Source organism: Drosophila suzukii, chromosome 2L (assembly GCF_043229965.1).
Source record: "Drosophila suzukii chromosome 2L, CBGP_Dsuzu_IsoJpt1.0, whole genome shotgun sequence".
In the NCBI taxonomy this organism is placed as follows: Eukaryota; Metazoa; Arthropoda; class Insecta; order Diptera; family Drosophilidae; genus Drosophila; species Drosophila suzukii.
Window position 1 is genome coordinate 23,281,435 of NC_092080.1, and position 16,705 is coordinate 23,298,139.

At 37.1% G+C, this 16,705-nt stretch overlaps 1 protein-coding gene across 1 annotated transcript in view; it reads left to right on the forward strand.

The window, feature by feature from the left end:
- Window positions 1-4,589: 4,589 nt before the first annotated feature.
- The window catches only part of nub (nubbin), a 45,167-nt gene continuing 33,051 nt past the window's right edge, over window positions 4,590-16,705 (forward strand). Inside the window, exons 1-2 of the mRNA XM_017080369.4 lie at window positions 4,590-5,041; window positions 12,163-13,188. Of these exons, the coding sequence (XP_016935858.3) occupies window positions 12,327-13,188 (862 nt within the window). The 5' untranslated portion in view covers window positions 4,590-5,041; window positions 12,163-12,326. The remainder of the gene's footprint in view (window positions 5,042-12,162; window positions 13,189-16,705) is intronic.

Here is a 16,705-nt window from a genome sequence, read left to right on the forward strand (position 1 = left end):
GAATAATATTGTGAAAAAGTTTAAAGGTTTAAAAGTTTAAGAATCATTAGATACGAAAATTTGTTTTTAAGCCATGCTATTGTTTGGCAACTAATGAATATTATTTAAAATAATTAATTTGTATGCATAAGACCAGTAGTAATTGCTATACTAAATATACCCAGTTAACTTCCCATTCCAACAAATATCAAAATCGCATCATCTGGAATATTTTATGCCTCTGTTTTACCAATTATAATCAGATTAAACAAGGCAAATGCATTTGGTATACAGCGAAAAAAAGAGAGAATCCCATAAACCAACCGAAATTATGGCAAATAAATATGGATGTAAGAGCGAGGAATGAGCGGGCTAAGAAGTTGATTTGCAACAACTTTCTATGACATTTAAATGGAATACATGAAATCGAGCAGTTTATGTTGAACAAAACTAACCATCGGGATTAGACCATAAAGCATGCTAGAGTGCTGGCGGTATCTGCCAGATATCTAGATACCCGCTCGCATCTAGACTGTGCGTGTCAGCGAGTGTGTAGTGTGTCTTTTTCGGATTCGCAGTCGGATTGGGATTGGCTTCATGGTGCAGTGGGCTTCTTGGGCCTGGACCATCAAACCAGAACGGCCGCCTATGAAGAATTCTGCCATAAATCATGGTCATAAAACTTAGCTGTAATCTGCGCAGAGAACAGCGAGTACTGCCAGTCTTGTTCTTCGCCTTTTTGCGGAAGCATTGCGGACTTTCAACTGAGCATAACTTTGATTGATAATGATGTGTCAATAATATGTGTTTGCAATTTTATGCTGTCTGAGTAATGTGAATGTAACATTGTGATGAAATGCCTCGGCTGAAGCAACATTAAAATGGTAATTTAAACATAGATTGGAGTTCCGGGAACCAAACCAACCATGATATGAGCCAGGGCTTAAGGACAGCCTATCATTTTGTAATGGTGGCTTATAGCGCAGACAATGGATGTGTATTAGACAAGTATTTAATCATTATACAAATTAGGATTTCTTGAATTTTTTAAAATTCTTTTTTAATTTACTTACATGATTTCAAAGATCACTGAAAAAACCTTCCATATCACTGTGATAAGAAAAAAAATTGTTTCAAGGAATATAAAAAAATCTTACAAATATTAAAACTTGAAAAAAATCGTTTTAGAATATAAAAACTTATTTCTTAGTGCACATTAATGAACACATTTACGAAATTATTTTTTCTTTACTCTTTCACAATTTAGGTGTTACAAATTTAAGTATAGTTATATACGAAAGTTTATAATATTGAAGACTTTTAAAGCAGGTACTGTAACAGTTATAGCTCTTAAAATTTAAGTCTTCTGATAACACTTATCATCCTGACGTTTATTTATTAGGCAGAAAAATTTTTTATGGAAAGGCCTTTTACTTTATCTGGCTCAAATAACTAATTTGAAAAGAATTTTATATATTTTACAGAGAATAACTGTTATGCTAAGACTTTTGAAAAAGAAGTAAAAAATAAAAGCAGTCCAATAATTTTATTAATTTGAAAGGTCTCTAGGAGATTTTAAATTGTGAGCTTACAAATTAAAGTCTTTTATAAATATCTCGCTAAGTAAACCAAGGAATTAAATCAAAATTTGTTTGTGTTTAATTTCTTTGAAGAAGATTGCTTTAAAGATTATAAATTCGATCGTAAATCTCTTAGTATAAGTTTCAGAGCACAAATGCGAATATGGTTATCCTCTTCTTCATCCAAACGTTCCATTTGTTGGTTGTTTGTTAACCTTTTAGTAAAGCTAGAATGCGACTGGCCTTGTATTTTGTATTGAAAATATAAATCACAAAGTAAAAGTCAGTAACTGCTTTTTATATTAAGTCTTTTGAAAATATCAGTCAGGACTTTTATAATAAAATTCTTTCGATAACTTTTGCTCTCTTACAAGTAAAATAAGTCCCAAAAATTGCTGTTATTCTGTGTGAGTTATATAACAGCCTTTGAACAGGTGTTACTTGTTGTAAATATATAAAGATCCCACGATAAAGGTTTTTTGCATGAATCAATTGAGTGCGTCAAAATAAACAATTCTGCGTTTTTATTTTCATAATATTTCATTTACAAGGACTTTTCGGTCCCTTGTTCAAAAGTATACGTGCGGAATAAATTTAAATCCTGGGAAGTAATTTAATATATTTAATATTTTTTCTACAATGAATTTAAAGTGCTAGAATGGCATGTCGTTGTTGATAGTTTTTAAGTTTATAATTTTTTGGAGTAGAGTATTCGGGAACCTTGGTATCAATTCCATAACTCCCGGCCACTGTGCAGCGGCAATATTTGAATGACCAAAAGAGCGCAATGCCTGGAATTTGCATTCAAATTCAGACCCGTTCACTGGGGAGGCCGGCGCCTTCAACAAAGTGGAAATACCGCTGAAATACAGAAATGCAAACGACAGGCTAATAAGCCCGAGCGGACAGTTTGGAATGCCTGGCCGGACTGATATGGTAAACAATTGGCCAAGATCAGCTCCAGTTGGCCGTTGGCCGGCATTATGCACCCAGGTCGCCGATTTCCGACTACCGACTCCCGACTCCCAACCGCCGATCGCCGTTGACAGCTTTCTTAAACGCCGGCAAATTGAGCGCCAGGTAAAATCCAGCCCGCGGAGGTGAATCAACTTAATTGCTGGCGGAATTGTGTCAGCAGATCGTGCGTTTGCGATATGCGATCTGCGATTTGTGCTGCAGAAGAAGCGGCGCCCGCCGTCAACAGCCAAAAACAATGCCCTTCAATGGAAACTCCTCTGGGCAAGTCCAAATTGAATGCTCGAAGGCATTCAATGGATCACCGGTTACCTGCGAACTGGCAGCATATTTGTTGAAAATAGTTTTATAGATTTATTGTTGATTAATTTACTTTATTAAACTTAACGAGAAAAATTAAGTATACGCAACAATAGCAGACAGCCAGCAATATACACAGACAATTTTCCCATATATCAAGTTATGGGCTATTAAATTTTAACTAAGTTTTAAAGGGCTGTTTTCTCGTGCTTAAGCTTACACAAAAAAAACGGATTATTAAAAAGAGGTTAAAGGATACCCGAATAAAATACGCAAATAATAGATATATTAAATTATATTCAGAAGGATTATATTTGTTTGCCTAAAAAGTTAGTTTGATTCATTACTGAAGTTCGAAAATTGTTTTTGATACTTATGAAAACACTTTTAAATTGATTTTATAGGTAGCAAGTTAATGGTTTTACGAACAATATATGTTCTCTTCTATGAGACTAACAAAAGTAGATCAAATCTTAAAATATAATAATAAAATGAAATACCTTTCTTTAAAAGTGTTTTAAAAAGGCAACAAATTGATTTTTAAACATTCATCGCTTTCATAATAATAATGGATTAATAATATGGATTCATTTATTTTGTTTTACAAATTCTTGTGTACCTTGATTATATGTAAATTTCGTATTTGATTTCTAAAATCCAATAATAATAAGTAGAAATTGTTGAATTGAATCAAAGAAACTAAAATATCTTTTATACTGAAAACCATGTTTGTACAGAAATAATCATGTACACTAATTAAACTCATTAGTGTATCAAGACAAAGAGTAATGTTCAAATAACTTAAAACAGAGATCGTTTTGTCTATTTATTCGCACAGAGATATTCTCTATGATCAAATGGCATTTAGTTAATAGCCGAAAGACGCCTAAAAATAGCCCTGCCAATAAGAGGCGTTGGCGAAACCAGTTTGCAAAACACAAATCCAATTGGATAGAGCCGGGGCCCCGAAATAAAGATAAATCCCCGCTCCCCCTCCTCTGACAATGTGACAGCTAAAGAGGCGATATATGCAGCCGAAATGAGAGTCTATGCGAATGTATCTCCCAATTGGACGGAGGAGCGCGGCTCCACCTCCAATTGGATTAAGCGGGCACACACACAACAAGGCGATAATCATAAATTTAAATAAAGCGAGGGAGCATGCGAGAGTGAGTGGGATGGCGAACAACAAAATTTGAATAACGCAAGAGTGTGTGCAGTAAATTAGTAAGTGGGATTAGTTGTCTCTTTTCCGCCCATGGGACAGCTTTTTGTGGAACCTAAGAGAGCGATCGCAGCTTTTTGCAGTGGTATGAGTGAGGAGAGTGGAAAGAGAGACACATTTTTGAGATACATTTCTAGAGAAGGAATAGCGAGAGAATTTTACAAGTGTAAGGAGTTTTCCATTGGGTTTTTAGTATAATGCAAAAAAATATAAATGTAGAGACCTAGCTTATCACCAGTTGAGAGAGCTTACTCTCTTATCTTCTCCCACAATTGCAATGTTGCAAGCAGGTGTATCTGTGTGCGCAGGTACCTGCATCAGATACAAAGATACATTCACACACAGATCCAGATCCGGCAGATACAAACACAGAGACACCTTTGCATTGCAATTGTTTGAGTGCACTGCCGTTTGTTTATTTGCCTTTTGTTTTTATGGATTTGGCAAAAACTTGTTGCAGCTCGCTGCCGTTAAAGTTGCCGATCTGTTGCGCATCTTTAAGATACTTTTTAGCGAGCTCGCCTCAGTTGAGTTCAGCGTTCAGTGGTTGTAGCTCAAGTGCGCGCGCTCCCGGACTTTTTGCAACTTTTGTCCTCCGCGAAATCCCATGCGATACGACACTATACCGATACGATCCTATCCGATCCGATTCGATTCGACGAACCCCTTCTGAAATATCCCCCCATTCTCATCACTCTCTTTTCGCGTCGCGATTTTTCACCACTCGATCTCTTTTGTGCCGCAGTTTTTGCGTTTTGACGACGGCATTTGTGCAAATCGAGCCGCGCTGCGAATGAGACGCAAATTCCGCTTGCGGAATTATCACAAGTTGTTGCTAAACTATTGGTTTATAGTTTTTAAAAAGTGCCTACCCCTGTGCAGATAAATTAAAGTGAATACTAATTACAACTCATTCACTTGAACGACATGAATTTTGTTATTTATAAAGATTAAAATTTGTTCGAATGACTTAAAAATAAAGGTAAACTTTTAAAATCATTTGAATTTGAAATGATCAAAAGTGTAGCCCTGACTGTATGCTTTGTGTATTGAACGTAATATATCTGAAGATGATAATAAATATTCTAAGCGGCAAGTTATTGAAAAATTATACAGATATTTCTAAATTAGTAAGTAATTGTTAAGAGGCGTCTTATCTTAATGTTTTTTAGTTAGCTAAGTTAGTTTGAGTCAAATATTTAACGAACATATTCCAGAATATTTAAAAAACAAAGATTTAAAATGTTACACCTATAAATTGTCCTTAGTTCAAAGTCATAAGCCCATGAAAATTATAAAAACAAACCAATCTCTGCAGAATGAATCAAAATGATTAGTTTTCTTTTGTAGATCAGCTATTTTTAAGGCGACCTTATCAGAAAATTTATAAGTTGCATAAGCAGTAATCCTATTAAATCATCTCTTCTGGTAGTATGGTACCATAAATAAAAGGATGTTTAATAAATCACAAAGCTTTTTTTCAAAGTAATATTTGGTTAATATAGGTGACTATTTTTTCCTAAAATATATTGAATATGGTTAATCAATTGTAAACCAATTGACATCCCAAAATGTTTGTGATAAGACTTCCCCAGGCCTCCTGGACCCTAATCATGAATCACTCAATTAATCAAAACAGTGTGGAATTTCACAATCCTAATCTATAATCTTTAACAACCTTTAATAAATGAAACATTCTTGAATTTATGTTGCTTCACATGTGTTTAAGGGGCTAACCCCTTCCCACAATGGTATACTGTGTTTGATTATCAAGAGAGTGGTTTTCTTTTGCCACTATTTAAGGCACAGATTGAGTCACAAGGTTATTGAAATCTACACCATTTGAGCAGGGGATACGTTGTTTAATTACGATTTTTTACTTAAGGCGCCTTGAGTTTTAGCCTGGAGGTAAACAGAACCTGCATTAAAGTTTACTCTACAAAACTTGAAGTGGGGCGCCCGAACCCCTTGTAACTGCAGTACCCTTTCGCAACATCGTTGGGGTGAACCGCCAAGCGATAAATAATATTGAAATTGAAATGAATACAGCAAACAAAGTGTAAGAAAAAGCGATCGATTTACGCTTTAAATATCGTACCGTGCCACCATTCGACTTGTTTAACGTATATATCTATATCAATACAGGTACGAGTATTATGTTGCCTTATTGATAAGGCGATCGCCTCGATATGTTTTATTAGCATAACACTTGTGGTGCGCCGCAGTTTTGAGTTCAAGTGCCTCTGGACAAGTTGGAACTGCATTTCCTTTTTGTTCGACTCTTTTATTTTTTCTTATTCAAATGCCGTTATCTGGACGGCGTATATAGATACGTCGTACAGATACCATTACCATTTGCTGTAACGATCGAGTGATTGATTATTTTTACAGTACAATAATAAATATTTGTCCAACGTTTGTGGCGTTGCCTGCTTAGCCTAATTAGATAAAAATGGAATGGAAAATGCAACCTGCCTCTTCCTTCTCGTTCTTGGCGTAGCATTATCTCGACTGCGTTTTCCCATTTACCATATTCGGAGCTCCTCCGACCGAACTGAACTGATTAAGCCCGACCAGACCAGGCCAAGAAGACCAAGACGAGTTGGGTCTTTTTGGAGTATCTATATCTATGTCGACCCGTGTCGACAATTGCGTCGAAGCTGTTGTTTAAAAAGAAAAATGAGTTCAATTTGTTTGCTCGGGGCTGATAAGACACCGCCGGCAGGTGAGGTTGAGCTACGGTGAGATAAAGTCACCAAAGAACCTGTGTCATGCCCAGCACTTCCACTTCAACCGACTTCAAAACTCAGCACTTTGCATATCACCGTCGACGTGAAAAAGAAATCAATTGAATGGGTAATACCCATTGGGTATCGATTTGAAGGGAGAACCCCCGATGGTGACAACTGTATGCTCTGAACTTAGGAAAATTTAATTTTTTTTTTAGAATCTTTATACACTTTATAAACACCAATTAGAGTCTTAAATGAATATAGTCGCTAGGAAAGGAGTCGCTAAAATATTTTATAATTTGATTATTACCTTTTAACATTTAGTCAACTTTCTCCGACATTTTCTATTTCTAACACAAATGTGTTCTTGCGTTAACGATCCATTTTCATTAATTGTCTTTAATTTTGCAAGTATAAAGTACCTGTTCCAAAAATAATTAAGTATGTCAGCGTTTTTTGAATGATTCAGGAAGTGCAGAAAGCAGTTATCAGTTGATTGAAATCTTATCAAGCCAACAATTTTCATATTCAATTTAAATATGAATCACTTTTCTTTTAAAAAAAAGAATATAAGAGTTGGCGACAAATAATCGAGTCAGTGTATGCGTGATAAGAATTATTGATTTCCTTGTGGTTGATAAGCCAACTTAATGAAAAGGGTCCTGAATCGCCTCCACTTCTATCCTCTCCACGCGGAAACGCGATACGTACGATCCAATAAAATATAATTTGCAAAATTAACAAATAAGTTGAAGGCTTGTGATTAGAGTTTATTAAATTCGCCTGATTTCGTTTATTGCGCTCTCCACTTCAGCTCACTTGAATTAAATTCTAAGAGGTGAGTGCCACGGTTCTAGGAATTCGTAATTCTTCCACCGTGGTAAACAAAAGTATCTCGAAGTATGGGCCGATGTTTAGTCCGTGCAAAGTTCATTGGAGGCCTGTTTCGTTAACACGATTCACATTTCACAATCTTGGACATCGGTTCGTACCGGTTTCGGACTTTTCGTTTTCGATGTTTTGAGTTAGGTAAGGTCCGGTGCGATAGAACTTGCCTCAAGTGCCAATTGGTTTTTAAGGGTGAACGATTCGATGGGGTTGAGGCCTATATACGCGATATTTAGGCCATTTTTAATGGTCAGATAAATATATTTTTTTAAGGATTTCGTTGGTATTATTATTTTTAATAAAAAAACATACCATTTAAAACTCGATTAGTAAAATTGACGAATATAAAAGTAATAGTCCCCAACCAAAATATTTTTAATTTTACCTATAAAATAGTAACACTAACGTATACGTAAACGTAAGGGTTTCTAAAATAAAAATGTAACTATAAATGAGGGTAGAATGGACCCAACCAATGGATTGTAGTCCAAACCATAAAACATAGTTTGTGTTATTCCTTATAGTAAATATATACATATACAATTTTAAAAATTAATAAGTTATTTCATAGTCAGGTCACGGCATTCTCGTAATTTACAACAAAAATAAAAAATAGGTCATTTTCAAATTGCTATTTTTAAAAGTAACTTCGATCTAGTGTGGAAGTATGTTGAACACCTTAGTGAATATGTGTTTTAAGTACAGTCTTGAATTCTGGCAAGGGACTCTAGGTGTACGAGACGCTAGACCAAGTTGGCAATTATGAACAAGACAATGGAGAAAATGTTTAAAGGCATTGTTGCATACTTTTGTGTGGAAGACAATACGTAAGGATAACCATTTTTGACAGTTAATTAACTATTAACTATTGCAATAACAAAATACACAAATTAAATACCAAAAAATCAAAAGAAATGCATATACAACCAATTCAAATAGTATAGTACAATGTCTTATAGTTACTAAACTATTTGTATTGGTCAATTTTACCAATACAATTTTTTAGTGTGCCCTTAAATGTTATGCTACTAGCATAAGTTCCTTAAGGAACTATTTAAGATAATCACTATTAGCTTCTGTGAGATACATTCTCTAATAGGTGTGCAGTAGATTGCCTTAAAAAATTCTTATATGACGTTCATTATCGTTATCTAGAAGCTTGCAAGGAACGTGACAATATAAGCCAAATATCGCAATTCCAAGAAGCATTTCCTCTTTTATAGATCTTGAGTTAGCTTAAGTTTTGTGCTTCCCCTTTGTTGACCTTTTTCACTTCCTCACTTAAAGTGCTTCTTATATAAGTCGATCAGTTAGTACCACGTGATTGCCATTAGATCGACGTCTGTTCTTGAGAACCCGCCTGCCAGTAAACGGAACCAATAACCATTGAAAATGACACAAGAACAAAACCAAAACTAATAATAAATAAAATTTGTCACAAGTTGAAAAAGCAGGAACAATGAATGGCATTCATTAGTCAATTACAGTAAGACCTGGCTAGTTAACAAACACAGACGGTTATCAAGATAGGGCCGGTTATACCCCGAAATGGAAATGAGTCAAAGGCAAGTGCCAAAAGGGGAAATGATGATGTCTAGATAGAAAGACAAATAATTTGTTTAGAATAACGAATTTGGGGCTTCGACGACAGGGCAATCAGTAAAGTGTTGCTAATTAATATTGAGCTGCAAGGGGGTTAATTTGTCTTAGTTGGTAAGTCACAAATTGTTTCATTTAGTATTTAATATTATGAATTTTTTTTGCTTTTGTTTTTTTGTGGAGCACAGCTAAGTCGACTTGAGCCGCAGGAAATCTCCCTTTGGCACTTAACGAATGGCGCCCCATTATTCATAAACTGGAAAAATTCAGACCCCCTTCGAAATTGTGAAGGGTGACAGAAATCGATGGGAGACCTCTTCTATTTGGTTATGCATTAAATGTAATTAATTTTGTAAATTCCGCTTAATATTTATGGACTAGCAACTAAACTTCTATTAGCATTTTAAGTCCACAGTTAAAAATATATTTCTATTAATTGTCAATTTTTAGTATGAATTTATCTACATATTTCTGACTACCCTAAGCCTTCCGCTGAAATTGATTAGCTGGGGACGCAAAAATAGGTATTCGCGTGAAATACTTCAGAAAAGGAGGTGGGGACTCACCCGTAATGAGTGCCAAGGCATTGTCACACTTGGGTAAAGGTCATATTCATACCCATTTCTAGGGGCAGACCTGTTCCACGCAGCTTATCATTGTACATACAACTATGGATCGTGTGTAATAAAAATATTTGCTTTGAAATTTAGACCTGCTTGCGAAGTTTCTAAAGCAATGTCGTAGTTTATATATAAGCTAAATCGATAATAAGAGGGGTTTATACTCTATTATAACTTTATTTATTTTGCTGTATAACGTTGCAGATTTGTTATAATATGACCTTTATTGGATTAAGCAGAGTGCAACTTTAGGTAACACAACGCTGTTTAATGGTAATAGACTGTCAACGATTAATGATATTTGAAAACACCGCCATGTTCAGCTGTTAAAATTAAAACATAAAAAGGTACTTTCTTATAAGAAAAAGACATAGTACTAATCAGAGTTTTGATTATCTGCCCCTTCACCTTAAAAATTCCAAATTCCTCAATAGTTTTCTTGTATAAATGCATTTTAAACCTTATAATTTGTGAATCAAACCTAAATAAATTATTAAAATTTATACACACAGTACATCTCATTAAGATTTCTCCTGATTAAACTGTTAACCGTCCCATTTAGCTCAAAAATAAGTTTCGTAATACGCTTATAAGGTTAAATGTTGGTACATATTTAACAATAGGTAGGAGAGAAATCGGCCGCGTCACTTTTCACATTTCCGCTGCACTCGGATCTAGATCGGGATCGTGATCGGGAACCGAAAACTCTTTCTTTTTCAATAAAAGAACATGACTTGGGCTTAACAAAGTGTTCCTTTCTGTACGCACATTTAAATGGCATTAGCAATTATGCGTGTTTAGGCCCTATACATGAATGAAAATTTGTTTCTGTCGGTGTTTATTGTCTGATTATTATTTTATTTTTATACGATTTCCCCCGCCCCACCAACTTGGCTACTGTTCCGTCTGTTCAACTCTGTCTGCTTCTGCGTTTGTGGCGTAAATGGTCAAAAGCATCAGATAGATGACTTGTAATTATGATGCCGAGATCGAAGTCAGTCCGAGTACATATTTTGAAGTTGGGCAGTTTAATGCGCCGAAAGCGCTGGGGAGCTTGTAAATATCAAAAGTTTCACTGAGGAATATTTTAGGTACACCAAGAAATAACCCAATAAACATGCATTTCCTATAATGTATAAATATTACGCTTTCCTTTTAGAAAAAATTATCCAAGGCGACGTTTTGGGCAAGATAATTCCTTGAGATAAGTTTTAGTTCATTTTTGTCAACTACATATGTACATAATACGTGACTGGTCATTGAAATTATCTAACAAACATTTAGAAGCACTTTAAAAAAGTATTAAATAATTTAATTTCAATATTGATGTTTGTGAATATGTTGTATTCTTTAAAATATGTCCCTGCCTGGTTTAATAGCAGTTCAATATGATTAAGGCTTACCTGTAATTGTTATTAATAAGAAGTACTAAAAAAACATTTAAATGACTTTAAGTAATTTGATTTGATTGGAAATATTTTGTATTCTTTAAAATTATGAAACTTCCTAGTTCAATAGCAACGAAATTATATAAACATAATGAATGAATACAAAATTAATAGAATAACCTAAACATTTAATTTAAAAGATGCTTTGATAATTTTTATCATAACATTAATTTTTAGGGTGAATAATAATTTCAGTGTAGAGCTTTAAACTATTTTCTCCGGCTGGCGATTATGAATATTCAGTTCGATTGCCTGCTACCGTTGACAGACTTTGTCAACTGTTTAGGGCACCTCCATCGCCTCCCATCTGCAGTTGGTTGATAAGCTAAACAAAAGTAAGAATGAATTGGCATTTTCGGACTTTAAGTTTCGGCCACGTCATGTCATTGCTCTTGTCGCCGGGTGAAATTTCAAGGCAATGAGCAGATTTAACCAAAATAACATAAACCGAAATTGAACTAATTAAAATGACAAAAAAGCGAGAAACCGAGAAAAGAAGAAGCTCGACAGGGGTTTTCAACCTGCAGATAAACAGGTTCACATGTCCATCATACTTTGCGTGCGGAGTGATGAGTTTGCATAAATATAAGTGAATTTTCTTTCCTGCTCGTCTTCTAAGCTGAAAATGCGATTTGAGCTCTTTGAATTTCTAATTGTTGCGGCTTTTGGCTTGCCTAGAATTTCCTATGGCCCGAAAGTAGTTTTCTAAATATATTTATTACCATGACAATTGCTTTGATATAATTTATGGCTCTCCCATGCTCGCCCCCACGACACACCCTTTATGGCTAATTAATCTTCTTTGGCTAATTACAGACCAGCCTTTGTCCACTTGACCAACTTGCGGCTATCGCCTCTAATCAAGGTTCTCGAGCTGTTTTTCGAGAACTCTGTTTGAACTGCTATCTACGCCCGGGAGTGATTACCTATGTGCTCTATGCTGTTGCTGCTGTTGGCACACATAGCCGTAAACACTGATTATGCCATTGTTGCTAGCAAACTACTATCAGCAGCAACTTCAGCAACGTCAGCAGCGGCGAGTTGCTAGCAACAACGGCATGTTACTTGAATACAAAAGCCATTGCAATACAAATCGGGCCAGCAACAATTGCAGCAGCAACAGCAACATCGGCATCAGCACCAGCAGCAGCAACAACATCAACCAGCGACAGCTGTCCGCAGCGGAAGCACTAACAATGTCAACGCCGACAACAACATCGAAATATAAAATCAATGGCGAGGCCACCGAAAGCGTTGCGGCATCCACATTGCTCTATCATCATCCGCATCACAGCCATCATCATCATCACCATCAGCAGTCGCAGCAGCAGCAGCAGCAACATCATCATCAGCAGCAGCAGTTGCTGCTGCAGCAGCAGCTCCTGCAGCAACGTGTTGCCGGCAGTTCGCCGCTGCAACATCTGAGCAATCTGTTTGGCCAGCATTTGCCTACGCACAGTCTGCAGCATTTGATTGCCGCCGAGTACTGGCAGCAGCAACAGCAGCAGCAACAACAACAGCCAGCAGCAACAATTAAAAGCGAGCCAACAACTCAATCAGTGGCAGCAACATCGGTCTTTGGCTTCACGCCGCAGCAACAAGTCAATTTTGCCGCCTCATTAGTCGCATTACAGCAAAATGATGCCCTGCCCGAGGCAACAATGGCAACAGCAATGCCGACACCAGCGACAACTGCATCAGCATCTGCAGCAGCAGCAACAGCAACGGGCCCTGCAGCAGCGACCACATCAGCAACATCGCAGGCGCCAACAGCAACAATTGACGACATCGATGATGATGATGACGACAGCAACGTCGGCAACCACATGCAAAATTCAGGCGGTAAGTTTGATGTTTTATGATTATTTTGGCAGCTGCAGTAACAAACGAGGGGAGATTGAGAAGCTCTGAAAACAAAATCAATTTTTTTTTTACTTAAAAAAAAGACTTACAATTAGTAAAGTTATAGTTGTTTTTGTATTTTCCAAATAATTGATTAGTTTTTTGATTGCTTTTTCAAGTAAGGCCCAAAAACTTTGTATGGAAAAATCCAGAATCAATTTTTTAGTTTGGGGAGCAATTCGATTTTTGACAATTTTTAATGACAATTTATAATTATAAATAACTAATACTACAAGTTAAGAATATAATATGGATTCTTTGTTATTGACACTTGTGATTATATGAACCATTCCTTTTATCATGACATTTTGTTCCATACTTTCCTTTTCCTATTGACTCTCAACCGTTTCGGCGGCGCATCCTTCGAGAACCCCTCGCTGTTTCGATAATGCAAGCTCATTTCCATTTCCTGCCACGATCACGCTTCGTTTTAAGTCTGATTCGTTTTCTGATCCACCTCTCAGCTCCGTTTTGGCAACGTGTGTGTCTTTTGATTTATTATGCGGCCTTCATTTCATTCATAAAATGAAATGATTATGCTGTATGCCATGGCTGCTCGCTCACACTTTCGTGTCATCTGAGCCCGGACTCATTTTCATATCATTAGCCTCATCAGCAGACACGTTTGCCGCACTGCACTTCCGCACCCACCTCCGCAGCAGTCGGATCGCTTTGGGCCAGGTCCCGAAGAACCGGAGAAGCGGAGTCCCGGCCTCCTAAACATCATCATCGGGCGCAACATTACCATCATCGCAGCGCCCTCTCATCAGCCAATCGTCGACTTCTGTTTCCCTTTTTCTGTTTTTTGTGTCTTTCAGTTTGCTTTCCACCAAATCGTCTGTTGTCTGCACGCAATATTCGTAGATATAAGAATATTTTTGTTGGTTTAGGCCACCGCCACTTGACGTGTTTGGTAGGAAACCGGAATGAATAAATAGTCCGTTGTCAAGATTTGAATATCTGCTCGCCTGATAAATGTCTCGGTCTGCGGAAATTTACATGGCCCCACTGCTCAGGAAACGAAATCGCATGTCGAGCAATTAAATTATACTTTTTGTAGGAATTATGTAAATCAGCCTAGAGCCTTTAGGGTAATGTGCTCTGATTAATTAAGAAATGAGACTGGGAAGTAGTCTGATGGAATTTTGATTTGCGTAGTCCACAAAAAAAATGAGTAAATAATAAAAATGATTTCCTTAAAGGAAAACGATGTATATTTTCATAGTGTTTCCATGCTTCTTATGAAACAATTCGAACTATTAATAATTTTCAAATGTATAAATATTACAATTTTGCAAAACCTCTATATGTTTTGTTATATATTCCTATCTACCCAAGCTTAATGGAAGTCTGACCGTATTAAATACACTTTTTTCCGGCTTCGCCTGCTTCTATTGAATATGAATATCATTAATAACCAGCCATAAAAGTGTTACAATCACGTCAGAGGTGTCAAAAGCGAATCCCCATCGCCGCTTCTGGGCCAACCCACCGCCTAGACATCTAACAAATTGCCAGCCTCTGTAAGCACGTGGATAATTGATGAGCGGGCCACAGTCAAGCCTCTGTCGAAAGACCGTACCTGTGCCACCATCTCGGTCACACCTCCTCCCGTTTGGCATTTTAGCATAATTTCAAGTGCCCTCGAAGTGATCTCAAAGTGCTTTGTGTCTATCCCATAATTATGCCATTTGTACAACAGTTTTCAGCCTTTGCCGAGACGAGACGGCAACATCAAACTAATTTGAATATAATTTCATAGAAAATTAACCACTTCGTTCTCCGGTGCCAGTTATTTATTGCTTAATCCTTGTGGTTTGTGCTTTGGAGAACTCGTGCCCCGGTTTGTCTTTTATGCAAATTCTTTTTTAATAACCCCGTCTGCCGGGAATTCTTCGCCAGCATCTTTTGTTCGCTCCACCTTGATTGCAGTCCGTCAGATACAGCTATTGTCTGGATCCCTCAGAGGCCCCTGACGCCTTTTTTCGGTTTCATTCATCGCTTTTGATGGCTTTTGATTATTATTGAAAGTGATAAATGAAGATGAGTTCGTGTCCGGGGCGAGTGCAGTAGCAATTTGAACTCATCAGGCTGCTGCCAGTTGACTGATAGCTCTGATTGCTACCTGAAAAGCTCACAAAAGAAGTGCCAGCTGTATATCATGTAACGCTAAAAAGCAGAAAGTGTTAAAAATATCTCATTTTTGTATATATTTGTATATCAAAATAGTAACTTGAAACGCTTGTCGAGTGCCCCGACTATCAGATACCTGTTACTAAAAAAATAATATTTTATTGTCCCGGCTGATACCACCGATGCCAGTGATCCGGCACCTAGCGGACGGTAGCGGTACCATTGACCTTGCCAAATACTGTTTAGCTTAATTAATCATAACATCTTAAATAACAATAATAAAATCAATTCAAGCTTACACTGAAACAAAATCTTAAAAAATGCGGTCGCCTGACAGACTATAGCGGACGGACGGACGGACAAGGCTTAGTAATCCTGGTCAAAAATATATATTCTTGATTAGTCCGAATATTGTAGCTTTTTTATTTGATTAAAATATCATATGTCATCGAATCGATATTATCAGGATTATAATCAAACATTTAAAATATTCACCATAGTTATTGGGACTTAAGCAACTAAGCCGAACAAGCTAGTTATTACTTGAACAAAAGCACTTATAAAACAAATGTCTTCTGACTTAAATTGATAAATGTAGACCCTATACTCTTGCATACGTTTAAACTACAAGTATCGCTATAAGCGATCACCCCGTAAAATGAACTGATGATTTATTAATTTTAATAAAAAACCCCACCGCCTATCAGAATCATCAATCAAATATAATTCTGGGAAGATTCCGCATTCAGAAAGCTTTTCATAAGCGGAGTAGACAATTTCTATAAGCTGGCCTGGCATTAAAGTTCAATTCGTTATCCCATTAGGCCATTAGGCTGCGGAACTATTACCGGCTAAATGCCCAGTTAGGCATTTGGAGTTGCAAATTGCCGGGAGAAACGTTCTGCGGCTGGTTGGCCAGATCATTGCCATATAACCAAATCCCTGGCCAGGGCGATCATCAGCCATTTGGCCAAGTACAGCAGCCATTAAGCCGGCCGATCCGGGCTCCCTCCTAACTACTTAACTTGACTGCGGGACCGAAACAGAAACCGAAACCGCGAGAGCTGACAACTGTCAGAATTTAATGGCGGCTTCAATTTTTATAACCAAAGCACGACTACCGTCAAAAAGCGGGGAGGGCAGGCACATCCACATCCACATCCATATCCACATCCACATCCACATCGACATCCATCCAGGCCGAGTTCGAGTTTTGAGTTCGAGCCAAGTTAAAACAGATTACGCCAGCCAATCTGACGAGGGCTGACTGCGCGGCCGCTGCAAATAAGAAATGCAAACGAGTTCGAGGCCCGAATGCAGATTT